General features: G+C 34.1%; 1 protein-coding gene across 3 annotated transcripts; it reads left to right on the top strand.

The window, feature by feature from the left end:
- Nucleotides 1–35: 35 nt before the first annotated feature.
- On the top strand, nucleotides 36–9887 carry LOC107020350 (tRNA threonylcarbamoyladenosine dehydratase). Of its 3 annotated transcripts, XM_015220674.2 has the most exons (13): nucleotides 38–330; nucleotides 1499–1542; nucleotides 1631–1709; nucleotides 2550–2697; nucleotides 4021–4233; nucleotides 4998–5132; nucleotides 5683–5817; nucleotides 6018–6233; nucleotides 7048–7172; nucleotides 7898–7955; nucleotides 8172–8337; nucleotides 8440–8514; nucleotides 8638–9887. In XM_015220674.2, the coding sequence occupies exons 1-11, from the start codon at nucleotides 218–220 to the stop codon at nucleotides 8280–8282; spliced, it is 1377 nt and encodes a 458-aa protein (XP_015076160.1). In that variant the 5' UTR covers nucleotides 38–217; the 3' UTR covers nucleotides 8283–8337; nucleotides 8440–8514; nucleotides 8638–9887. The 3 variants fall into 3 exon arrangements, with proteins under 3 accessions (XP_015076161.1, XP_015076160.1, XP_015076159.1); XM_015220675.2 differs by having other exon boundaries at nucleotides 36–330; nucleotides 1502–1542; nucleotides 8440–9887; XM_015220673.2 differs by having other exon boundaries at nucleotides 8440–9887.
- Nucleotides 9888–26380: the final 16493 nt, after the last annotated feature.

Here is a 26380-nt window from a genome sequence, read left to right on the forward strand (position 1 = left end):
GCATGGTGAGTATATAGAGGAAACTTCACATTTTCTTTTGCCTTGTTGCCCATGTACAGTAAACCCATTTCTTCAGGGCCCAATTGGGCTTTGTCGGTCATCTCTAGCTACCTTATCTATCCAAAATCCAATCCATATGCTTCTCTTCTTCACTGGTTTAACCTAAATTTTTGGCCACCAGTAGAGTGAAGGTGGCTGCTGGTGTCCGGGAACGAAGATGGAAGAGAAAGTTAAGATTTTAGCATTCATCGGAGCTGGAGCTCTATTGGGTTCTGCTGCTACAATTGCTATCTCAAAGCTTCTTTCCGATCCACTGCCAATAAACAACCAGTAATTTCTTACTCAGAGAAATTAGTTTTAAGTTCTTCAATATTTTAATTTAGCAGTAGTATTTTGAAATTATGTAGTAGATTTAAACGAATAATTGGAGTGTATTGCTCTAAAGAAGTAGTGCGTACGGTTGTACTGTGCGCCTGTAGCTTACTGGCTTAAAGTTCTGGATTCGTCTAGTAAGAAAGAGGAAATCTTTCTCTAACTGAGAAAGTTAGAATCTTTTAAATTATGAATTCACATTTGTAAGAAAGAGGGAAAATTTAAGCAACTGTTGAAGTTTAGAAATTGTTAACACTGGATTTGCTTTTGTAAAAAAGAGGGAGTTTTTCGGCAACTAATGAAGTTAGAATCTTTTAAATTATGAATCCGCATTTGTAAGGAAGAGGGAGAATTTATAAGCAACTGTTGAAGTTAGAATAGTTTTAACACTGGATTTTCTTTTGTAAGAAAGAGGGATGTTTTCAGCAACTGATGAAGTTGGAATCTTTTATTGGATAGGAGGGTTTGGAGGTCGTGGATTAGGATAGAAGGTTAATTGGTAGTTGAGCGCTCTCTGCTTTCCTGTGGGTTAGGCTTATTGTACTAGGACTTTCTTTCTTACCAATGGGTGTTAGCACTGTTCATACAGTTTCTTGTTTTTTCGGTTTTGGTTATCACCTGTGATTTTTTGTGCTTCAGATATCACATTATTTCGTCGTCGTTTCAGTTCTTTACTTGGTATGTTGAGTATTGCTTTCTATCATTTCGTTGTTTTTACTGCTTAAACTGCTTTTGGAAATGTTTATTTAAAATCGAGGGTCTAACATAAGCAACCTTATGCACTCTACCCTCTCCAGACTCCATTTATGGATTACACTGGTTATGTTGTTTTTTCAAGCATATTTTTGAAAAAATGCTTTTTTTGAGCGGAGTGTATCAAAATCAACCTCTCTACCCCTACAAAGGTTGGGGTAAGTTAGCCTACATCCCACCCTTCCCACCCCCCTGTTGTAGATGAAGTTAGAATCTTTTTAATGCTTGATTCACCTCTGTCAGAAAAAGAGAAGACTTCGGCAATTGATGAAGTTAGAATCTTTTAAACATATTTTAATTATCTTGCACATGGTCTTTTCTACTTAAGAAGCTGGGAGTTGAAATCTGACAAGACTGTAACTTTATTTCGCAGAAGTGTTGGAAAAGGGTATACAAGTGAGGCAGTACAATCAAATGGTACATCTCTGTTCACTTTGGTTTGAAGCTTATGTTTTCTTGGTATTATCATTTCTGTTCTATTTGGTTTAACGTTGATTCTCATCAGGGCTTTCTGGATCCAAATGTAATGGATTGGCTACTCCAAACCCGTTGACTGATGAAGTAGTTTCTGAACAACTGACCAGGTAATACTTCTTTCTTTTTCTTTTTAATTATATTAAGGCAAGAAGATTTTAATAATGAGGAAAGGAGTACAAGGAAGAAAACTATCTGTGACCAAGCCAATAAATGGCAATTGCAGCAATAGAGAACTGTTTTCCAGTCTCTTCTAAGATTGTTCAAGTGAAATATCCTTAGAAAAATACCTATATCTACTGCATAGAGGATAGGAAGAATAGCTCTATATCATACATGATGTAGCGAGAGAAACCTTGCAATGTTTTGGCATTTTGCTCTAATGGGCTTCATGATGTGACATTCAAAATATAGTCTTCCTCAGAATTGAAAACAGAGATCACTATTTGCTTGTTGTGTTCATTTTCTTTCTTTTCCGCACCATCATTCTCTAGGTTGTTGATTTTCTTTAGGTGTATGTATGATATGCGAAGTAGGGAAGAATGGAGATATTGGGGTACTGAGAGTTGAATGTACTTTTTTCTATTTTTATCCTTAGATTTGATTCTTGAATATAGAGGATCTACTAAAATAATTCATTTCAGTTGACATGAATATTTACTGAGGTATTGTTAATAAATTATTTATGAACAAGTGAGCTTATAAGTTTATCCAAAGCTCGACTTGTTTAATGTGTGATTTCAGTCTCTCAGAGAGCTTGGGGTCAACTCGTGTGATGAATAAATAGGCTGAACTTAAGCCCTTGCTCTTTTGACGAACAAAACTCACTTACAACTCTATTCATTCATGCAAGACGTTGTTTCCATTTGAGACATTGCGCTAATGACTGGTGGTTATGGTGACACTTGCATTTTTGCTCTTAATTTTTGTACTCTTCTCTGGCCTCTTAGGAATATACAGTTTTTTGGCCTTGAAGCCCAACAGAAAGTGACTGCATCATATGTTGTGGTAATTGGTCTTGGAGGAGTTGGAAGTCATGCTGCATCCATGCTTCTGAGGTCAGGAGTTGGTAGGTTACTTCTTGTGGATTTCGATCAGGTAGTCTTTAAAGTCAATTTGATTCACTTATATATTACTCTGCCTTAATCTCTTGCTAGTTATATTTTTTTGTCACAAAATATTCTAACGTATCCACATGTTTGGTTGTCCCTTATCCTGTTTCATTTTACAACGTTCCCTTCCTCTTTACACCATTCCTTATTCGTTAGAGCAGGATCAAAGTCGATAACATGAAATTTCAGATTTTAATCACCTTTTTCCTTTGCCTAAAATTTAGAGATGCATCATATAGTTATTGAACTACAAGAACTATAGATTATTGACATTCTACTAGAGACTTGGATACTATAATTAACAATAATGATGAAAAATTTAAGTGAAATTGTATTCCATAGTATCATACCTGATCATTTGATCCTTGAAGTTAGACTTCTTGCTCGTGTGCATGAATAGGAAGAAAAAAAAGGGGGGGGGGTGAGTATACATCTGCTAATGTTGATATTTCCTTTTTGTTTTCCATCTAAAGTTGATCTATATGGTATGGATATTGGCATTGATGTGGAGGCTATTCATCAAGGACACGTATTCTGCACTGTTGATAGTTCTAGTTTGGGAGTTAAGGTAGTTGTTTCTTGTAGTAGTATGGAAGTGGAATCTAATGAATCTTTTTCTTAGCTCCCTTTAAGCTGCTATATTCTCTCATATAATTCTTCATGTTTGCTAAAGAGATGTTTTGGATGTCTAAATATATGTCTAATTTGCATATTATTGCAATGCAAGGAACTTACAAAGATATGGAATCCTTGGGATATTGCATATGGTACTCAGTTAATACTAAGTGCCTCTATATTTAGGATAGGACAAGGCATATCAAAAAATATTTAAAACCATTCCATTTTGTTGTAGTTTAACTTAATTGCGAGTAGGACAAGCTGGCATTGCCTGATATTAAAGGGGGTATAGAAAGTCGCATTACTGTTCATTTAAACCTTCAATTTTAGGTACTTAAAATTGAACTAAGTTGTAGATTGTGTCATCTTATGGTAATGTGATTAGGCTATTCTGTGGAGACTATGTTGTAATGCTAGTGGTAAAAAAATCAAAGTCTTTGGGCCCAGGGAACTAGCTGTATTTTGTATTTTGCTCGCATCAATGGGATGTTTAGCAATGAAATCCTTTACTCTATCGAGAAAATAAAAAGGGAATGAAAAAAGAAGTCTTCGTGGAAAAGAATGAATGTTATCTCCTCCATGCAGTTGAAGGGCCATTATGAGGCATGATTTGCTTTAGCGATATAAATTCCCTAAAAGAAATGTTACCTCTATATTTGTGAATATCTGATATCTGCTAATTATGTTGAAGGTGTCGGTCTCCTCATTAAATAGACATGCTGTTGCCACAAGAGAAGATGTTGGTACCTCAAAAGCCTTGTGCCTCAAGAAGCACTTCCAATCAATTTTTCCAGAGTGCCACATAGATGCTAAAGTTATCTTATATGATTCATCGTCTGAAGAAGAAATTCTGTCTGGCCACCCTGATTTTGTCCTTGATTGCATTGATAATATCGACACAAAGGTAGGCTTGCTGCTGCTCCTTTTATGTAACAATTTCTCTATCTCGCTGAAACGAGAACAATTAATGAAGTACAATATACCATTACTGGCCTATTATAATCTTGAGAACCTGCATGGTGAGTTGAATAAATCGTCATTTTTTCAGGTTTATTGCCTCATTTCCTAGCTGCCTTGATTTATTTTCTTATGTTCTTTAATTAAATTAGAACATACTTTAGTTTTTGTCTTCATGACCTCCTCCTTCCCTTGTGGAAATGGATGATGAATTTTTTTTCCATGTTCTCTGTTTTTTAAAACATTGTAGGCAGCTAGTAAGGTTGATCGTACGTTCTTTCTTCTGTTAGAGCAACTTCTCTATTAATGAATTTCCAGAGTGAATGGAGTCCATTGAGTCCAGTAACAAGTTGGAACTAGTTTTGAAATTTTAGCAAGCCCATTGTTTATTTGGATTAAATCATATGATCCCCATTAAACCATGAGTTTCTTTCAAACCGACATTTTGAATTCTTGAAAAATAGAGAAGAGCTTGGCACTTGCGAATATTGGTTTATGCACTTCCCAGTGGAAATTGTTAGTTTCTTTATCTTCTGTCCGGTAGGTATTTGAGAAAACAACTGTGTGATGCAATTATGCTAAAGCTTTCAATGGAATGGTTAAATCAAGGGCATGACTATTTTAGTACTTATTTCTAATTAGTTAGGGCTCTATGCAATACCTTTTGAATCTTTTTCAGTTAGGAATTATTGCTATGTAAATACTTTGTAGGTGGCACTTCTCGCTGCATGTGTTCGAAGAGGTTTGAAAGTTTTATCTGCAACTGGAGCTGGCGCAAGGGCTGATCCAACAAGAATTCGCGTGGCTGACTTAAGAGAGTCTACCAATGACCCTCTATCTCGAGCTGTAAGTAATTTTGTGGAGCTTTATCGCACTATACATACAGCATGTGGTATCTTCAGATTTTTAGCTCTACGTACTATGATTGATTGAATTTTTTTGTTGAAATGAGCGTCGACTTCCTTTATCCACCAGATTATATAATAGATAATTTTGACTTCGTGAAGCTAAATGAGCATCTTATGAAATCACTTGGCTTACTGGATAGTGCTAAAAGCCTAAAACACTTCTACTACTCTTATGTTTGAGGATATGGATCTCTCCCGTGATGGGACTACTACTCCAGATTTTGGATGGTTTCTTAAAGCTTGTAATAATAGTCTACCCTGATAGTTCATTCACTTTAAAACCGATACATAAAACATACTTGATCTCGCATTTTTAACCTGGGCTACATGCTGTCAATTTTTGTTAAGTGAACAGAATCTTAACGACTTTCTCAATCATAGGAATATTCAGGAATTACAGTTGGACCATGCATAACAAATGGAAAATATAGTTTTAGTAATACTCTATTTCACTTTGAGTTGAATTACTTGGAAAACTAAATGAGCAGGTAAGACATCGTCTGAGAAAAGATCATGGTATTGATGGTGGCATTCCTGTGGTATTTTCTCTTGAGAAACCAAAGGCAAAGTTGCTTCCCTTTAAAGGGCCAAGCGGAGAAGAAGAAAATCCTTCAGATTATCAAGTAAGAATTTAACCTTTTTGAACTGCTAAATTTGGCAATTGCTATAATTTATAAAGACGTTATGAGAATAGATGCATTTCACTAAACTTTAAACTGTATAAGGAGTCACTCTTTCCTACTACATGTTACATAATATTCATATCTTAATCTGAATAAATTACTCATTGAGCATTATCTAAAATTTACAATGTGGATATCAGATAGTGCCTGGATTTAGGGTCCGGATCATTCCAGTTCTGGGGACTATACCTGCAATTTTTGGGCAAGTCATGGCTTCCTATGTTGCAACTCAGCTAGCTGGATTGCAAGTCCATATGGAACCAGTGGTGAATTTTGATACGGATCACTACGAAATCCTCCATCAACGCCTTATTGAGCATGAAGAGTTGCTATATGGTACATCCATGCAAGTGGAGGTACTAAGTCCTGAACTTGCACTTTATATTTACTTGCTTGAAGTCATCAAGTTAGGAGCTGCAATGTTAATTCTCAGATATTATTTTTTCTTTTTATGGGACATTGTTTGTCGAGGCAAACATGGCTATTTGTATCATAAAGGAATTAAACTGCAGACTGATAGCGTTAAAACAGAACCTGATGTCAAAGTATGTGAAGTTCTTATAATATTATATATATAGTCCTACAATTTTTATCCTTTTTTTTGGGTCCTGGACGGTGTGTGTGCTGTATGTGACTGTATGCCTAATCTATTTTCTTCTTAGCAATTCTACAACGCTAGAGCATATTATGCAATGTCTAATCCAGTGGCGGTTGTACGTCTTTTTAAGCTGTCCCCTTCTCCCCCCGGACCAGAAAATGATGTATTATAGAATCAAGTCTCATATCAGAGATTAGCTCTCGTGTGGATGGAAGCTTCCTGTAGCAGTGGATCTCCTCAACTTTCACTTGAGTTTGTCTTGTTTCCTTTATTGCTTGCAGATACTTCCATATCCTTTTATATGCGAGTCTTAGGCACGTAATAAATCGAGGCCCATGTCGTAGAGGTGTGGGATTAGACATGTTAGTTGTCCTTAAGTGCCACTCTTGACCTTAATGATGATAGCTGAGCAATAGTCGGATGGAAGATCTGAATATACTGAGGGTCCTCGTAGTAGATTTTGATCAGTAAAATAGATATTCATTTTTTCAATTTTCTCTTGCATGCTATTTCAGTTTTTGTTAGCAAGTATTATGAAACACATTTTCATCCCTGTTTTCTCACTCTTAAAGGTAGATGTTGAAGAAGTTGTGTACATTGCCAAAGAGTTGTGGCATGGGAGAAGTGCAAGGGACCTATCCATTAAAGATGTAGGGCGAGCAATGTGGCGTTCAGTGAATGAGTTGATGCTTGTGAGGTATGTATGCGATGCCTAATTTGATGCAATGAACATGTGTTCGCTTCAGTATTTCAACTATGTCAAAAAGGATTGCCTCGTAATATTTTTTTCCCTTGATATTGTAATATGTAATTTGGGGTAATGAAACCCCGTAGACAAGTAGTATACCAGAAGTAGAAAGTAGAAACACATGTTTCTTTAGAAAGACATCCAATCGTATCTATACGCCCAGTCACTTTTTCACTTTGTGAAATGTGATATTCATGATTATGGAGGATACAACTTGCCAATTTCTTTTATTAATATGCCCTAAAGTGAAAACCATTAGTCTAATATATGATTGTCACATAGTACACATACTATTTCTTCTTTCTTTTCATGAGTAACTAATAAATATTTTTCACTAAACTGAAAATGGGAAATCCTGAATACAAGATGTATATTGGTCAAGTGGACCAAACAAAATATGTTTAACAAATATTATCCACTCAATGCAGGTGTATGCATGGTAGTTGCTAATTTTTTGCTTGAAGTAGCTATTTTTAACTTGATCTTATGTGATCATTGACATTTTCACCTTGTAAAATTCATGATTACTATTTTCTTTCCAGATGCTCTGTCATTGCAGAGAATTATTTAAGCATCATTTTGTGAAGTGGTTGCCGTAACTATTTAAATTTAGCAATGTCTGTATCTTTCTGCCTCTCAACTCACAGTGCATTGCTTGCTTGACACCTTTGTAGGTGGGATAAAACAAAGCCTGCCTCAGTTTCAAATCTAATCCTGCTAAGATTCAAGGAGGTATGCTTCTTGATTCATATTCACTTCATGTGTTAGTAGACTAAAACATTCAAGATGTTGGTGTCATGAAGAAATTCTCTTAACTTTTATTGCGTATTTCACAAAATGGCTTGTGAAACTGGATACACAAAGGAGGTGCTTGATGTTTAATGGAACTGTTAAGAATTTTTCTGTAATATAAACTGACAGTTCCCTTTTACTGTTCTCTGGTTCTAGGCTGACGAACACGAGTCAAGGTCACTGGAAGATATAAAGGAAGAAGAACCAGATTTTTTTGTTAGGGTGACAACTGTGCTGAAGCGAGCAGAACTGGAGTTTGGCTTTTAAGAGACATACGTATCCCACCAGCTATAAGAGCAGTCTGATTTGAGATTCATTTCAGGTATTTATGCTTGGATGGTAACATTTCACTTGGCTCCCTTTGCCAGTAAGTTCTTGTCTCACAATGCCCAAGACGTCAATGTAGCACAATTTTGTTTCTCAGGTGCATTAGGAAACCTGAAAATCACCCACACGCAGAAGTAAAACTCAAAAGCTGTCTGAAGTGGAAATCATCAAGGTTTTGAGCCTCGTTTCTTTCTTGATGATATTTAGAATACTTTAAGGAGCAAACAACTTGGAAGTAGCTGAACACTTTGACCATATCAAAAGCTTAGCTAGGGATTTCTTTTTGTTGTTGCAGAGGGGTTGGAGTGATGGAAATGTGGGACATAGAATTATTTCAACACTTCTATTTTTGGTATCTGTCTGAAATTTCAAATGTCAATCCTCAAAATGAAGGCCAACTTTGAAGAGTTGCAAGTTCTTGATTTAGGAGACAACACTTTTAACGGCACATTCCTCATGTGATTGGGAACTCAGCCAGAGCTGCAAGGTTTAGGTTTGAGATCAAATAAATTGTGTAGATCCATTAAAAACTTCAAGAATTGAAAATATGTTTCCCCAACTTCGAATTGTAGATCTATCTTACAATATCTTTTTGGGAAACTTACCAACGAGTTTGTTTCAACATTTGAAAGCTATGAGGTCAGTTGATTAGACAAGGAAATTACTAAAATATCTCGGAGAAGGAAATTACCAAGTTTGGACAACAGTTGCAACCGTGGGCTTGAATTTTGTCATAATTTTGACGGCTTGCATCAATATTGATCTTTCAAGTAACATATTTGTAGGGCATATGTCAAGTATTATGGGAAATGTTATTGTAATTCACACGTTGAATATATCTCATAATGAATGCAATGTCATATACCATCAACACTCGGAAACTCAAATTGAGGTTAAATCTCGGAGTGATGATGGTATATGACCTTGCAATTCACTATGAGATAAGTTCAACGTGTGAATTGCCATGAGATCTCCCATAATGCTTGGAATATGCCCTCAAATTTGTTTCTTAAAAGATCAAAATATTGGTTTAAGCAGTCAAAAATTCTAACAAGTTCAAGCTCCAGGCTCCTGCTTACAATTGTTATCTAATTTTTGGTAATATCCTTCTCCAAGATAAAGATGTTCTAGTACTTCATTATTTGATCAATTTGACATGACTTTCAAATGTTGAAACAAACTCGTAGGTAAGTTTTCCGAGAAGAAATGTAAGATAGATTTAAGATTCGAAAGTTGGGGGGCATGTTGTCAATTTTTTGAAGTTCTAATGGATCCATGTAGTTTATTTGATTGCAAGTTTAAAACTTGCAAAATTCCAACCACATGAGGAATGTGTCATTGAGGTGATTATCTCCTAAAATCAAAAACTTGCAACTCTTTGCAATTGCCTTTAATTTTGAGGATTGTTTCCTTTCATTACAGAAGCTTACTTAGTGTGAAGTAGAATTGAAGTTGGTTCATGTTTAACTATTCTTGTATGGATATATTAATGATTCTGAGTGACTATGCTCATAAAGATCTCAGACCTATTTCTTGTTGCATTAAGACCCTTTTCTTTACTCATTTTTAAGGATTTATTTTAAAGAAAATTGAGTACTTCTTAATCGCGAATATCTTATTCGATTGGCTAATTCATGGTTGTCTTCACAAAGCCCTAGTGAGTGCACAGAGAGGAATGGAAGTTTGTGAGATATGTTGTCAAAAAATGAAGTACCTATTTGTTACTTGGGACCAATACCTTGTTTCATATTGTTCATGTGATGGCTTTTAAGGTAGGGTTTTTGGCAAGAATATGTGATTGTTGTATTTAAATTTATGAGTAGCAAGCTGTCATTTGCTTTCAACTTTTGGGTGTCTCAATCATTTTTAATTAAACGTCTCGAGTTTGAGTGAGCCTCTAAACAGGAAAAAACAATAGATTGCTTTCCTTGTTAATTGGTCCTATACGTCACAAATCTGTATTACTTGGGACCATATGTCTTGTGGGGAGAACCCTACCCCTTAAAAATAGGAAAAAAGCTTTAGGGCCACATTAAAGCAATTTCATTTCGAACTTTTCTACTCAAATTTCAAGATTGTTGTCTAAAATATCTTTCTCATGAAAAATTGAAAATGTTGATGGAACAAATATGAAAAGAGAACAAGATATATGGATTAGAAGAGTCATAAAATATTTGAATTTTGCAATGTATACTTTTTAAGTTTGTAAGAGTCATTTGTCCCTATTTTGTGTTGATTTTTAATTTTTTCCTATCAAGGTAGAAAAAGCCTATTCTTTGGAAATAACCCTTTTTCTAATTTTGTAGTGGTAAGGTTTGCGTACATGTTATCTTTTTCAAATTTTATTTATGAGATTATACTGAATATATTAGCGATGTATAATTTTTAATCTAATACATCTATACGTTTTTTTTTTCTCAAATCAAATAATGTAGTTGCATAGAATATTCTTTAATATTTTAATATCGTATGATTCATTGTAACTGATTTAATTGAATATATTCAAGGATAAGCAATGTATAAAAAGTATTTATTAATATCCTAATATGAGAATGGGTTGATAGAAAGTAATAATTAATGGAGCCATTGATATTTTGCATCTTTTTTGATTTCTCGCTCGATATTTGGACTCATAAATTATAGCAAATAAAGGATTTTACATAATTATTTATTAGTAATTATATTATATTGAGCGAGAATAATATAATATGAATATTTACAACAAGAAGTGTATAGAAATGTCATTGGGGACTTGAGCAATTCTAGATACAATAACATTAACACAATTGATGCTAAATGAATCTACGGTAACAAATATTGCAATTGAAAGAAAAATGTATTGCTACTAAATGTCTTGTTGTTATAGAGATTAAGTCTAAATTTGGATTCACATGTTGCAAAGTTTATAATTACTAGCCCAATGTGACTTTTTCTATTTCCAGACTCGAACGTAAGATGTGAAATTAAGAATAGATAAATATCAACCAATCTATCTTGACCTTTGATGCTTCACCCGAGATTAAATATTCTTGCGGCAATAAATATTACATCTACAAGAAAAATCTGTCACAAAAAGGTCTCTTTTATTGTTGCTATTAAGACTCTACTAAATTTTAATTCACATATTACAGAGTTTATTACTGATATGATTTTTTTCATTTTCAGACTCGAACATAAAATCCATAATAAGAAGGGATAATGCCCAAGTACCCCCTCAACCTATGCCCGAAATCTCAGAGACACACTTATACTATACTAAGGTCCTATTACCCCCTGAACTTATTTTATTAATAATTTTTTATCCCTTTTTAGCCTACGTGGCACTATCTTGTGGGCCTAACGATGGTTGACTTTTTTTTTCAAACTAGTGCCACGTAAGCTAAAAAGAGGTAGAAAATTACTTATAAAATAAGTTCAGGGGGGTAATAGGACCTTAGTATAGTATAAGTGTGTCTCTGAGATTTCGGGCATAGATTGAGGGGGTACTTGTGCATTTTCCCTAATAAGAATAAAGGAATCTCAAATCACAATCTATATTGATCTTTTATGTTAGGTTCTCTCATTCAACTTCTACTTTCAATTTGTAATGTAGCACAATAAATACAAAAGTATTGTGTATTTCTATTTTATAAATTTTAGGAATCAAACATCAAATATGACAAGAATCATAAGAATTTTACCTTTATTTTTCAGTTTTCACTAGGTTTTGACAATTTGTTTCCCTAGATATTATAGGGTCCCTACAACAGACCTAAACTAATTTTGTTTGAACAAAACCTAATAGAATTTTGTTCATTGAACCTAGATAAAAAGATATAATACCAGGGGGTGGAATAAAAAAATATTTTCTTGTCATTACATAATATTGTATGAAATTATTAGACAATACCACAAACATTCTATGAATTTGTCTCAAACATTTACAATATTATAATATAGCAGTAGTATATATTCTCAGGATCAAAATTAATTGTTGATAGCACATGAATAACTTCCAATTTTATTTTTAAAATATTTTTTGTAGTTCCTTTTTTGGCAGTAATTAATGATATGAAAGCCAAAATTTAGATGGAATTTATTAGGAAAACATATAAATTCCCATTGACATCTTATACTGGTTCAATGCATCAATTTTGTCGTCATCACATATATCCTAAAAAAATATATTAAATAAGATATTGAAGTAAAACCAATTTCATAAACAATACAAATGAGAAATTAAGAGTAATTTGTATTATTTCAAATCATTATTCTTATCAAATGTACCTTTTTTAAAAAAATAAAATAAAATCACATGATATATTTCACTATCATTGTTTATATTTTAAAATATTACGTATTATATCACTCATTAAGAATTTTATATCATATATTGAGAAAGATACAAGATACATGTATTTTTGCTATCAAATACACTAAAATAGGGAGAGAGAGAGACGCGAGCAAAATGGGGAGGTAGGCAAGCGAGATTTGTCATATATTTCAGAGTACATACATATCACACTTGATAAAAATATATTTAGCGTGTATCTAGTGTGATTCACATGTATCTGCAATACCAGATAGGTATGGAGAGTAACAAACGAGATAGGAAAAAGGTGAGGGAAGTAAGAGAAATTTGTTAGATATTCCAGATATATGCTAATCCACTTGAATGTAGTGTATCTAGGGCAACTTATACATAATTTTGACCCCTCGTATCCTGGGATACACTTGTGTAGATGTAGACAAAGATTATTAAAATTTATAATATTACAAACTAGAATGTACCTAAGTAATTAACTCCTAAACTAATTTTTATATTACTATAAAATTGTCTAAATTCTTATAAGTTAAAACCAGTCAACATTTGATAAAATTGGGATCTTAATATTCAAACACCTAGAAATAATGGCATTATTTAATTGATGTCTCCTGTAAGGAAGGCAACAAATTGAATGCATACAAATGAACCTGCCATTGTTTGTTACATGCATTCATTTTCAAATTTATTGATTGCAACTGTTGACACATAAAATAATAATATATATTATATAAAAAGATAAACATGAGACATTTTGTACTACATGTATATGAAAAAAATAAAAATAAAATTGGGGCCTCAAAAGAGAAATAAAAAAGCATATTACAACGTGGAGAATTAAATTATAATCAGATAAAAATTCAGATAGTTAATCATGTGAGTGATGAATCTCTAATAAGTTATTATTTTTTTTCGTATTACTAATTAATATTATATACTCAACTTACTATCTTAGATTTATTTGAACTTGTACGTTATAGAGCTTATATTAAAAAGGAGAAATAGTTCTTATTAAAAAAAGTGTACGAGATTTTATTTATCTACCTTATTAAATTCTTTGATGATCATGATCATTTTTTTCTTCAAAATATGTATTTTTTAGCGGTATTTAACACTCTTTATATATATCCTTATAATTTTAGTAACATTGGACACAAAAACAATTAACTAATGTCATAAAAACTTCAACAGTCTTTATTAATATATCTATTTATTACCTGTAAAAGGTATTTTTATTATAGTACTATATTTACTATATTACACATCAAATATGTAATATTATACAAAATTATAAGAGATACATCTTTAAACAATATTATGCGGGTAAGTTTTTATTTTTTCCCTTTATNTATATATATATATATATATATATGTTAGGTAGATCTTTCTATTAATTATTAGCTTTTACTGCAATATAGGTACCATTAATTTATAAGAATATTTGCGTACAAAAAAAAATATCTGAAGTAAAATAGCTTGAAAAAATCTGCATAATTTTGCCTTTAAAAAAAATAAAAAATTAACAGATCTAAGACTAACAAATTAGAGTTGTCATGAAATTAGATCAATTCAAATAAGTATTCAACACCTAATTAGCTAAATTATTTGAAGTAATTATTTAAATTTGCATAGCGAAAGATATTATTTAAGAGACGGTCACTATTAAAAAAAATTTCAAATCAGAGCTTAAATTTGAATTCTCTAATTAAAGAAGAAACAATCTCATCTATTACGCGATAAAAAATTTCACGAGTTTTCCTACATTGAAGTCAAAGACATTATAAAAGAATCAAATGTGAAGAGTTTTAAAATTAATTGTTCACATTATTATTAGTGAAAGAAAACTCGTGATAACTTGTACTATGTGATGACATATAGATGGTGAACAATTATTTAACCTTTGCAAGCACGTCAATTGATTTTTTCCACTTTGATTTTATTATTATTTTTTATCTCAATTTATGATATGATACTTTATAGAGTACTAAATTGAAGAACAAATATATATATAAAAAAATTGGGTCTAACAAACATATTAATGTTATGCGACTATTAATTATCACAATAAAAATAAAATAAGGAGTTTAAAGTTTAATTATTTTAAAATATATATAAAAAAAATTTCTAGCTGATTAAAAAGAAAAGAATATTAATTTTGAACTTTTATATTTCATACGATCTTCATATTTTCCTATAAATTAAATTGGATCAAAATTTTAAGAGTCGTGAACACTTAGGAAGCCGATGCATCCATATAACTACGCTAAATGGACTTGCTTGTCACCCTTTTACGTTCGATCACATCATCAGCCTATCCGAACCACAAACTTAATATAAAGTACACATACGTTTTACTTGTCATAATCAAAGGAAACAACGTTGTATGAGTGTTATCAAAAACTCGAGCTCTCCCTTTCATCATGTCACGACCCAAAAATGGACGTGATGACATTCGTCTTATCCCACCAAGACAAGTCAGCCTAAACCTCGATCATTACAACAAAATGCGGAAATTTCATAATTAACTCAATATACCCCCCTCCCCCCCTCCAAATCTGGTTGTAACGTGTACAAGCCTCTAAAGTATTACCATTGATTCAAAAAAAAAAAAAGTCTCAAATGACATTGTTTCTCGAATAGAACAAGATCATAAATAGGCGTAAGAAGGTCTGCTGAGATAACAAGCAGCTACCTCACAATTCTCCACAAGAAGCCTCGGACAAGGAGAAGAGAAATATCACAAAGGTCTGGGCTAGTAACCTATAAAAAAATTGTAGTAGCAAGGGGTGAGTACCAAACCACACGGTACCCAGCAAGTAAACTTCTAAACCCAAGCTAACGGGATAAAATACGAGTACTCCTTACACAACAACCGAACACTCCACAACTACAACCTGTATAAAATCAGCCAAACCTAACAGTTCACAGTTTTCATAGCATCCATCTCATCAAAATCATTTTAAAATATTACACATCCTCAACTACAAACTCAATATTCGACAATCACAACTTTCGCAAAAAGACGTTCACAATATCAGCTAAACACAAGATCAAGTTCATCAAATAGAGGTAATCAAATATCAAGTAACTTTTCAACCAGCTATAAAAACACATAATCAATAATGAAGGATGTCATGGGATGCAATGCAATATGACATTATGAAGTGATATGCCTTAGAATACCAATTACTCTCTCAACCGTATATACATGATACTCCTCAGAAAAATACATCGAGAGTTCATGATCATGGGGGACTCGCGAGGTCCAATTACTGACACGAATGATCTCCACGTATCTGTGCGAACGATCTCAACGCACTATCATAAATCAAACAAATTTCGCACGGACGATCTCTACGTTCCCAAATTATAATCATAGCTTCTCCATCGCACGGACGATCTCCACATGCCCAAATAATCATAAGTCGATCTCAACACGGACGATCTACACGTGTTAGACCTTTACTCATACCCAATCTCATGTCAATGCATGTTCACAATATGATATCAAATATGATACAACATGTCAATAAATCAAATGTCTCTATAACATATAATTACCCACAATTATCACAATTATACGGGTTCAGTAAAGAATGTAATCACACATAATAAATCGAGTCATACCCATATGCTTTGACATTCTCGGATTACAATCCACATTCTATAGTAATAAATCTTGCCTTTATAACACCAATACTCGTAACATTCCCAACCATCACACACAAACAATTAATCACAATGTCTTTTAATATCCCTTTTCATCATTAGAATTAATCAAGGTGGACAAGTCAATCCTTCACCAAGTCACATTACTCCCAAACACACACCACAAGAAAATACACGAATTTCATACACTTAACAAGGGTTTAAAAATCCACTTGCCTCAATTTATCGAACTCACTTCGGGACTTTAGCCTTCCCCTTTCGTTGAACTTCCAACTCAAAGCAATCTATTCAAATAAATGACCATAGTAAGATTCCAAAACTAACAACACTCATATTACTATTTGTCTATCTTAAGACCCAAGACTCACTCAAATCTTTAATCAAGTTACTAAATTTTGATGCCAAATAACATTTCAATTATCATATTTTCCATGTTTCAAGTCTAAGGTTAGATCTTAATTCCTCCAATATCATAATCTAATGGTATTCACATAGTACCACAAACCTAATATTTGATTACATATATCAATATTATCAAGACTTAAACTATACTAATAATTATAATAATAATAATAATAATAATAATAATAATAATAATAAACAATTATTAGTCAGGATAAAAAGTGTCTTCTCTCTCAGAGCATGTTAACTAATATACGCTGGCCATGGGGAAGAGAGAATGCATACCGACTTTGAAGGCGCAAATGGCACAGGAAGCAACGCTAGGCAAAACACATCGTGACAAGAAGACTCAATCAGTTGTACTCCAAGAAAACAGTCAAGTTGAAATAGAGTTAAATAACCCAGATACACTGCCAAAAATTGCAACAGAAATCTCAGAATTAGAAGCACCAGAGCGCTGGGCTGAAGTTGTACACACATCAGCTCAAGTAAGTTTTTTCCTTCGAATAGTGATGTTAAATCTTGGGCTGACCATGTTAAGGCAGAAATTTCAATTCGCAATGCGTTAATTTGGGATAATTTCAATACATCTAAAGTATTGAATGCTGGATTTAAGTTGGATTATGTGGCTCTTGGGATGCAAGGTGAAATCCCTATCACTGTGATTGAGTTAGGAGATATTGAATATGAGATAAAATACTGGAAAACAACTATTGTTTGTTTGTTACGTACTAGGAGCACATCCTCCATTCGATGTGGTAAATGGCTATGTAAAGAGGATTTGGTCTAAATATGGGATTAATAAAGTCTCAATGTTGAAGAATGGCATAATTTTGATTCGATTTGATATTGTTGAAGCTAAGAATGAAGTTTTGCAGAGGGAATTTATCATTTTGATAACAAATCTTTCATTGTAAAAATCAGAAATTTTAATTTGTAATTTACTAAGAACGAGTTATATACAGTGCCATATGGATTAAGTTACCAGGTTTGGACTTCAAATACTTGAGTTCAAAAGGTTTGAGTAAATTGGGTAGTCTAGTCGGCAAACCACTCATGGTGGATCACAATAAAGAAAAGAAGAAAGGGCTGCATTTCGCCAGACTACTGGTGGAAGTTCAAATGGATGCTAAATTACCAGAAGTCATTTTTTTCAAGAATGAAAAAGACTTAGTTGTGGAACAGAAGGTCTTGTATGAATGGAAGCCTACCGTGTGTTGTTTCTGCAGTAAATATGGTCACTCTGAAGAAGAATGTAGAAAAAAGAAGGCCCTAGTGCAAAGACAATGACCAGAGAAACAAGTTATACCACTGGAAGTAACATCAGATGTTGTACCGGTAGCTTATGGTGTGAAAGTTGATTTACAGCAAACACAAGTCCAGGAAAAATAGAAACATGCTAAGACACATCAAGAAGAAATACAACAGCAAGGGCAGAACAAAGAGAAGACAATCACAGCTTGGATAACACTAAATAAATTAGGAAAAATTTCAGATAGGCAACAAACACAAGTGGTGAGCAAGAATACATATTAGGTATTGCAAAAATCAGACACAGACATGCAATGATAACAAGTAAAAGGACTGTGAGTGGGAGGACCATTCCTCATCTAGGGATGGTTAATGTGATTTGTTGGAACGTGAGGGGCTTGAATAGCCCTAATAAGCAAAAGGAGGCTAAAATCCCTTGCAATAATGAGCAAGTAGGAATGATGGGATTACTGAAAATCAAAATAAAGAGTAACAAGATTGAAACTATAGCTAATAATATGTTTGGAGGTTGGCAGTATACTACAAACTTGGAGTCTTATTATAATGGTAGAGTTTTGGTTAGTGTAGAGGCTTGACGTTTACAAAGTAACATGCATTTCATCTTTTGCACAGGTGATTACATGTGAAGTATGCTATGTTCCCCTTCAATTTTAATATATCACGTCAGTGGTATATGCGTATAACACAAGGGAAGGGAAGAGAGAGAGAGAGTTGTGGAAAGTTTTAGTTCACCATAGTTCGAGTTATGTCAAACCATGAATAGTTCTGGGAGATTTCAACTCAGTATAAAAAGTGGATGATAGATTGGGTGGTAACCCAGTAACTTGGTCTGAGGTTGTTGATTTTCAAAATTGTATTGACACTTGTGGGTGATAGAATTACCACACCAGAGACAAAAGTACACATGGAATGATCATAATAGTAATCACGAGATCTTTTCAAAAATAGATTGGACCTTTATCAATTCTGCTTGGCTGAATATCATGCCTTCATGTAGTGTCGTTAATCTACCAGAAGGCATTAGTGATTATGGCCCTATTAAAATAGTTTTGGACAGTCAAAACATGAAGAGAAAGAAAGCTTTTCAATATTGTAATGTTTGGGCACAACATCCATCCTTTATGGATACTGTGAAGAAGGGTTGGGGTGTACATGTTGATGGTTGTAATAAGTGAAAAATAGTGAGGAAGTTGAAGCTACTCAAGAATAACCTAAAAGCTCTTAACTCACAGTACTTTAGGAACATTATCACAGAGTCAAATGATGTTGCTTTAAATGGTGGCTTGAACGTCAAAGGTAGTAAGTTGTGGAATATGACCTCTGTTGGTAGACTGCTATGGCAACTTGCTATGAAGGAAGATTTGTTATGGTTAAAGTGGGTACATAGAGTATATATGAAAAACAATTATAACATATGGATACATACTCTACCATTGGACTCAAGTTGGTACTAGGATAAGGTTAATGCCTTGAAAGCAAAGATGCAGATGTGGTATTCATCTGGTGTTTACTTGCTCACTTTTGGGGAAAGTACTCACTCACACAGAGTTACAATACATTATTGGGGCAACATGCTAGACTTAGAGCGACTGATTTAATCTGGACTAAATTTGCACAACCTAAGCATAGATTCATATTGTGGCTGGCTGTGCAAGATAGATTATTAACCAAAGAGAGACTCAAAATATTAAATATTCCAGTGGAAGATGACACATGTTGTTTGTGTGAGAAAGTAGTAGAAAAGACTTGTTCTCTACTAGTGAATGAATAGTGAGAGTCCAAGCTAAAATGCAACGTCGGTCTGGAACATTTATTCCTGCTAGAACTGTCAAACATATTCTAAATAGACTCAGAAGGAAGAATTGGAAACAGTTTCACAAGGAACTTTTCGCTGCATTGCGCGGAGTAATGATATACCATGTTTGGAGAGCAAGGAACTGAAAATTGTTTAAAGGCATCATTATAAATACAGATACGTCTGTGACACAAATTAAGAAGGAATTTATAAATAGACTTGAGATAGTTAAATGATCTAGAAAGGCGAATAAGTATAGTTGGTTGTTGAATGGATTTGTGTAATTAGAGTTTTATATGAGGCTTAACTCTCTTAATACCTTTCTTAGAGGGTGATAAAGGGATTGAGTGCTCTTTATGAGTGTATTTGATTTTTTGTTTTATTAATAGTAATTTACATTGGTTACTAAAAAAAAAAAACTTATTAACCACTTACTGAAAAGGGCAGCGGCTTTGACAGATTTGTTGAAGAAGGATACAAAGTGGGTTTGGTTTGAACGATGTGATGAAGCATTTCAGAATTTGAAGAATGCAATTACATCTGAACCTATACTCAAATTGCCTGATTTTGAGTTACCATTTGAAGTGCACACTGATGCGTCAGACAAGGCAATTGGTGGCTTATTAGTGCAGGAAGGTCATCCAGTGGCCTTTGAAAGTAGGAAATTGAATGATGTTGAACAGAGATACTCAACACATGAAAAAGAAATAGTTGCGGTAGTACACTGCTTGCAGGTTTGGAGAGTTTATATCTTGGGTACTCGATTTGTAGTAAGAACTGATAATGTGGCAAATACATTTTTCAAGACACAGAAAAAGTTGAGTCCTAAACAAGCACAGTGGCAAGAATTCCTGGCAGAATATGATTTCATGTGGGAACATAAACCAGGAAAACACAACCAGGTTGCTGATGCGTTGAGTAGAAAAGAAGTGTTTGTTGCAGTATATTCAATTTCAAAACTTGAAACTGATTTCTATGATAGAATCAGGTTGTGTGCTGCAAATGATTCATTATATGTTAAATGGATGGGTCAAGTGCAAGATGACACGATGAGACAATATTAAATCAAGGACGATCTGCTCTATTTTAAAGGGGGAAGAATCGTTGTACCAAATCAGGGCGGATTGCGCAAAGACTTAATGAAAGAAGCGTATGATTCTGCTTGGGCTGGACATCCTGGTGTTGAAAGGATGTTAGCCTTACTGTCTCGTGTTTATTTCTGGCCGAAGATGGAAGACGATATAGAGGCATACGTCAAGACTTGTCATGTTTGTCAAGTTGACAAGACTGAAAGTAAGAAGGAAGCAGGTTTGCTGCAACCTTTACATGTTCCTGAAAGGCCATGGCTATCAGTAAGCATGAATTTCATTTTTGGATTCCCTAAAGTAGATGGCAAAGCATCTATCATGGTGGTAGTTAACATGTTTTCAAAATATTCTGTTTTTATTGCTGCACCTGAACTATGTTCATCTGAAGTTGCTGCTGATTTATTCTTCAAACATGTGGTTAAGTATTTTGGTATTCCGGCTGACATTGTGAGTGATAGAGATACAAGGTTCACGGGTAGATTTTGGACAGCATTGTTCAATATGATGGGAACTGAATAAAAATTTTCTACTGCAAATCATCCACAAACAGATGGTCAGACGGAAAGAATTAATCACTTGTTGGAAGAATATTTGAGGCACTATGTGACAGCAAGTCAACGAAATTGGGTAACATTGTTAGACACTACGCAATTCTGCTATAATTTGCACAAGTCGTCTGCAACAGAAATGAGCCCTTTTGAAATGGTTTTAGGCAGACAGCCTTTGACGCCATTAGATGTTGCCAAATCTAAAAATCAGGGAAAGTGTCCAGCAGCATACAGGGTTGCAAGGGACAGACTTGAAATGTTATCCGAGGCACAGGATAGCTTGCGCAAAGCTCAGCGGCGCATGAAGAAGTATGCTGATCAACATCGTCGCTCAATTGAGTTCAATGTGGGTGACAATGTGTTACTGAAACTCACCTCACAAATCTGGAAAAAGATTGTAAGTAAGACCAGACATCGGGGTTTGATTCCTAAGTATGATGGTCCATTCGAAGTGGTGAAACGAGTGGGCGAAGTTGCTTATAGGTTAAAGTTCCCAGAAAGGTTGAAAATTCATCCCACTTTCCATGTGAGTTTCTTGAAACCTTACTTTGCAGATGCAGATGATCCGGACAGAAACAGGTCAAAGAGGGCTCCTCCATCAGTACCTACACAGTATGATGCTGAAATTGAGAAGATCCTTGATCACCGGGTTTTGGGCACAAGTAAGAAGAATACTAAGACAGAATTCTTGGTTCATTGGAAAGGCAAGAGTGCAGCTGATGCAGTTTGGGAGAAGGCAAAAGACTTATGGCAGTTTGATGCTCAAATCGAGGACTATCTTAAAACAGTCTCGATGAGGACATCGAGTTCAAGTGGTGCGGGTGGTTTGTTAGACCCGCAAACTACTTGATCTAACTACATGCAGACATGTCAAGGACTTGGGCATTGGTCTTGACATGGATGATGGCAAAACAGTGCAACACAAGTTCAAGGTGCTTGGGTGTTGGCAAGGCAACTTGAACGTGCAAGGCTTACGTGCGGGTTAAGGGCATTGGCAAGGCAGCGTGTCGGCTTGACAAGGCAAGGCTGCGAAGACTTGACAATGGCAAAGACAAAGGAAGTTCACCCGAATTGCTGAAATAAAACTAAGTGCTGGAGGATAGCTAAAATATTCTAAGTGTTGGAAGCTGGCTGAAATATTCTAAGTCTTGGAATGTAGCCTGAAATATTTTAAGTGTTAGAATATTAGTATTTCGTGTAGATAAGAATGTAATTTGAATTAGATTCTATCTGTTAGAAATATAGTTTTTGGAAACTTAGTTTTGAACCCTGTGATGACAAGTGTCGGACATGTGTCATTTGTAACCGCCGCATGTAACTGCCATTGTGCAGAATTTTTATTAAGGTGGAAATTCGTTTTACGCTGGGACAGAGAGTATGTTTAGCTTAGACAAATTTGTGAAGCCTTCCTTTGTATTAATTACAGATTAATAAAGGTTGGGACAGGTTCCTGTAAAGTCTGTTTGCTGTTTAACTTTGCTGCTTGAGTATTTTTTCATACTTAGTTGTGTGAAGTAGGCTGAGTGTTACAGACGTTTGTAAGACTGCCTAGAGTGGTGTTCGGTAAAAATAAATCGATCCTCTTTCAGAGTCCAAGCTGAAATGCAACGTCGGTCTGGAACATTTATTCTTGCTAGAGCTGTCAAACATATTCTAAAAAGACTCAGAAGGAAGAATTGGAAACAGTTTCACAAGGAACTTATCGCTGTATTGCGCGGAGTAATGATATACCATGTTTGGAGAACAAGGAACTGAAAATTATTTAAAGACATCACTATAAATACAGCTATGTCCATGACACAAATTAAGAAGGAATTCGTAGATAGACTTGAGGTAGTTAAATGGTCTAGAAAAGCGAATAAGTATAGTTGATTGTTGGTGAGATTTGTGTAATTAGAATTTTATATGAGGCTTAACTCTCTTAATACCTTTCTTAGAGGGTGATAAGGAGATTGAATGCTCTTTAGGTGTATTTGATTTTTTATTTTGTTAATGGTAATTTACATTGATTACCAAAAAATAATAATAATTGTTGACACCCAATTTTGGCCTAACATTTTAAAAATTCGTGATTTTGAAGCTTTATTTATTTAATAGCAAATTTTGGTCCGATGATTTTAAAATTCATACATTTTGAGTCAAAGACAAAAAAATAAAAAAAAAATCTGCCTTTCCCATATTGTCACTCAAACAATTTTCAATTTTGCAATAGTCCCACATCGGTATTTTATCCTTTTTGAGGATTTTTGGGTTTCTATATAAACCCACTTCATTCAATATTTTTAGGAGGATTTGGAGGGAAAAAACAAAAGAATACTCATAAAATTTTGAGAATTCTTGGTTCCCATAGTTCAAAAATTTTAAAGTGTTTTTGTGGTTTTTCGAGTTGAGGAGGTGGAGTCGTCTTCTTCNAAGATAATACCGAACCCAAGAAGGGTTGCCTACGTATCTCACCGAAATGAGAATCAGGTACGCGTAGTTCGACCAGATAAGGCATATAATAATTTAAAGATTTAGTCAACTCAACAAAATTACTAGGTCTAGCGCCACTAAAATTTGAGTCATGGAGTGCTTTTTTTTTATAAAAAAAACCAATATGTTTTATAGCCTCTTAATCGTCAATATTTATACTATCTGTTGAATATACCCTACGAATTTCCACAGTAATCATTTGTTGTACTCTTTTTGGATGTTTTCTTAAATCTTTGTCTTTTCCCAATTTTCACGAGATCCAAACATCGTTATGACCATCCCCGACTGATGTCGGGGACGGTATCCCTACAAAAATATGAGAAATATGTGAGAGCAGGACCGTCATGCAAAATAATAATAAAATAAGTGGGTAACACCTCATAGTCAAATACTCCCCTGATTTATCATTTTGACGTGATATAATTGAGAAATGCGAGGACTCTAATTTCGCTAATCCTCTTGTCTCTTGCAACTTTGGACAAATAATAATTTCTGAACTGAGACATAAATCCATGTTTCGCTTTGAAGAAAACAACTCAAAAATGTAAAAAGTGTTAGTTTCTATACATAATGAATAATGCAAAATATCACACAAATAATGAATAAAACACATAAATGCTGTTTTAATTATGGAAAAACTGAATATATCACAAAGCATACAAACAATTATTGCGCGTCCTATACAAATATGTGACCCTTTTATGCCTAGGGTAGGCCTATCGATTTGAAGGATGTATACGTCATTTAAAATATTACATTGCCCCAAAATTCAAATTTATACAAATTTTATGAATAAAACCTAATGGGAATACATAATAGGGGAAATGTATACAAAATAATCAGTCCCACGCAGGGGTACGACCCTAAACTATGCCTCCACGAAAGATCCTTCTGCTTTCTTGATTTGTTGTCATCTCCGGGTGCCAATATCTTCGAATAGACTAGTAGCTGGTGAAGCTCTTTCTTTAACCTAAGCAAACTATAATCTAATCCTTACCCTATGAGACAATGATTTTCTCAAACAACGTATACATCCTTCAAATTTAAACACATAAGCATGAACGTCCTTTTAGGCCGTGGGCGTTTTGGACTCAAGGTGGTCTTTCTAATGGATCCAACACGCCTTGGGTGTTGGGTCATCTTAGGCTGATGTTTAAATTCGGATTTGGTTTTGCTCTATCCTAGGGTGACTAGAATTGGTATAGAAGTGACGGTTACCCGAGTCGGACAGACAACGGGGTGAAGCTAATAAACGACGTTGGATGACCGCAAGCCAACTATTCGTTTATTACTTCCAAAGATTAGACTTGTGTGTTTTTCTGAAGGAAGCCGTGGTAAGCCACGTAACTTCCTTTTCCTAATGCATACTACTTGCCGTCTGGCGGAAATTATGCCATGAAATGCAATAAAAATATATACACAATAAAATAATAATAAATAAATACAATAAACAAATAATCAGCGAAATATAAAAATACAAGANTCATTTTCGAGTTGCCGCGACGTTTCGCCCTATTTCGACAGAGTAGGGATGTAAACAGAATGGCCCTATTCTTTTTACATCCCCACTCTTTCGAAGTAGGGCGAAACGTCGCGGCAACTCGAAAATAATTTAATTGATTTAATTTTAACAATGTTTTAAAAATAAACGAGTTTTAAAAAGAGTCGCCACCTAATTTTTTAAGAAAACTAGGAAACCAATTATTAATCTACGAAACCAATTGATTCTAGGTAAGGGGTTCAAGTTATTCCGAAGGGAAGGGGTTAGGCACCCTTCGGAATCCACAATTGTGGTTCCCGACTGAATTCATTTTTTTTTCAAATTGAGGAAAATAAAATAATGTACAAATACAATAAACATGCAATATACACAATAAAATAAAATAATAATCGGCCTAAAGTTTGCCTAACGTCAATATTCACAAGATAATGAAATTAAAAGTATGATTCGAACTTCATTCGAATAATTTCAAGGAGAAGCACCTCCGTGTACCTGTAAAAACACATAGTAAAAGAGTTAGTGTCAAATAAATATAAATAAAAATGAATAACTCAAATAATAACTAAAAAAATAAAAATCCGTCTTATTAACATGGGAGGCCTTGGAAATCGACGGTAATTTCTTCATCGGCCCATTCCAACAACTAAAACAAACAATTTATATGAACTTAAACTAAAAATTTCCGTCTTTTAAAATGGGAAGGCCTCTAAACTTTTTCATTGGCCATTTAACAATTTATAATATAAACTTGATTAAATTTTCCGTCTTTAATGGGAAGGCCTCCAAAACCGACGGAGAGTTTTTCCATTGGCCCTTTTAACAAATATATTTAATATAACTTGAACATCAACAAAACATAACAAACTTATCCCAAGAGAATATGGAAAATAACAACCAAACTAAAACAACATAATTAGAAATGAAAACAACAATAACGTAATATATAAAAATAAAAATAACATTAAAATAGAATAATAACAAAACCCTG

This window comes from Solanum pennellii, chromosome 5, assembly GCF_001406875.1.
Source record: "Solanum pennellii chromosome 5, SPENNV200".
Lineage (NCBI taxonomy): Eukaryota > Viridiplantae > Streptophyta > Magnoliopsida > Solanales > Solanaceae > Solanum > Solanum pennellii.

Bases quoted from the DNA above. Each gene is read 5' to 3' on its own strand.
- LOC107020350 (XM_015220673.2), top strand. From the start codon at position 218: ATGGAAGAGAAAGTTAAGATTTTAGCATTCATCGGAGCTGGAGCTCTA. The intron at 4,234-4,997 runs GTAGGCTTGCTG...AATACTTTGTAG, and splicing joins TTGATAATATCGACACAAAG to GTGGCACTTCTCGCTGCATG. The intron at 6,234-7,047 runs GTACTAAGTCCT...TCACTCTTAAAG, and splicing joins GTACATCCATGCAAGTGGAG to GTAGATGTTGAAGAAGTTGT.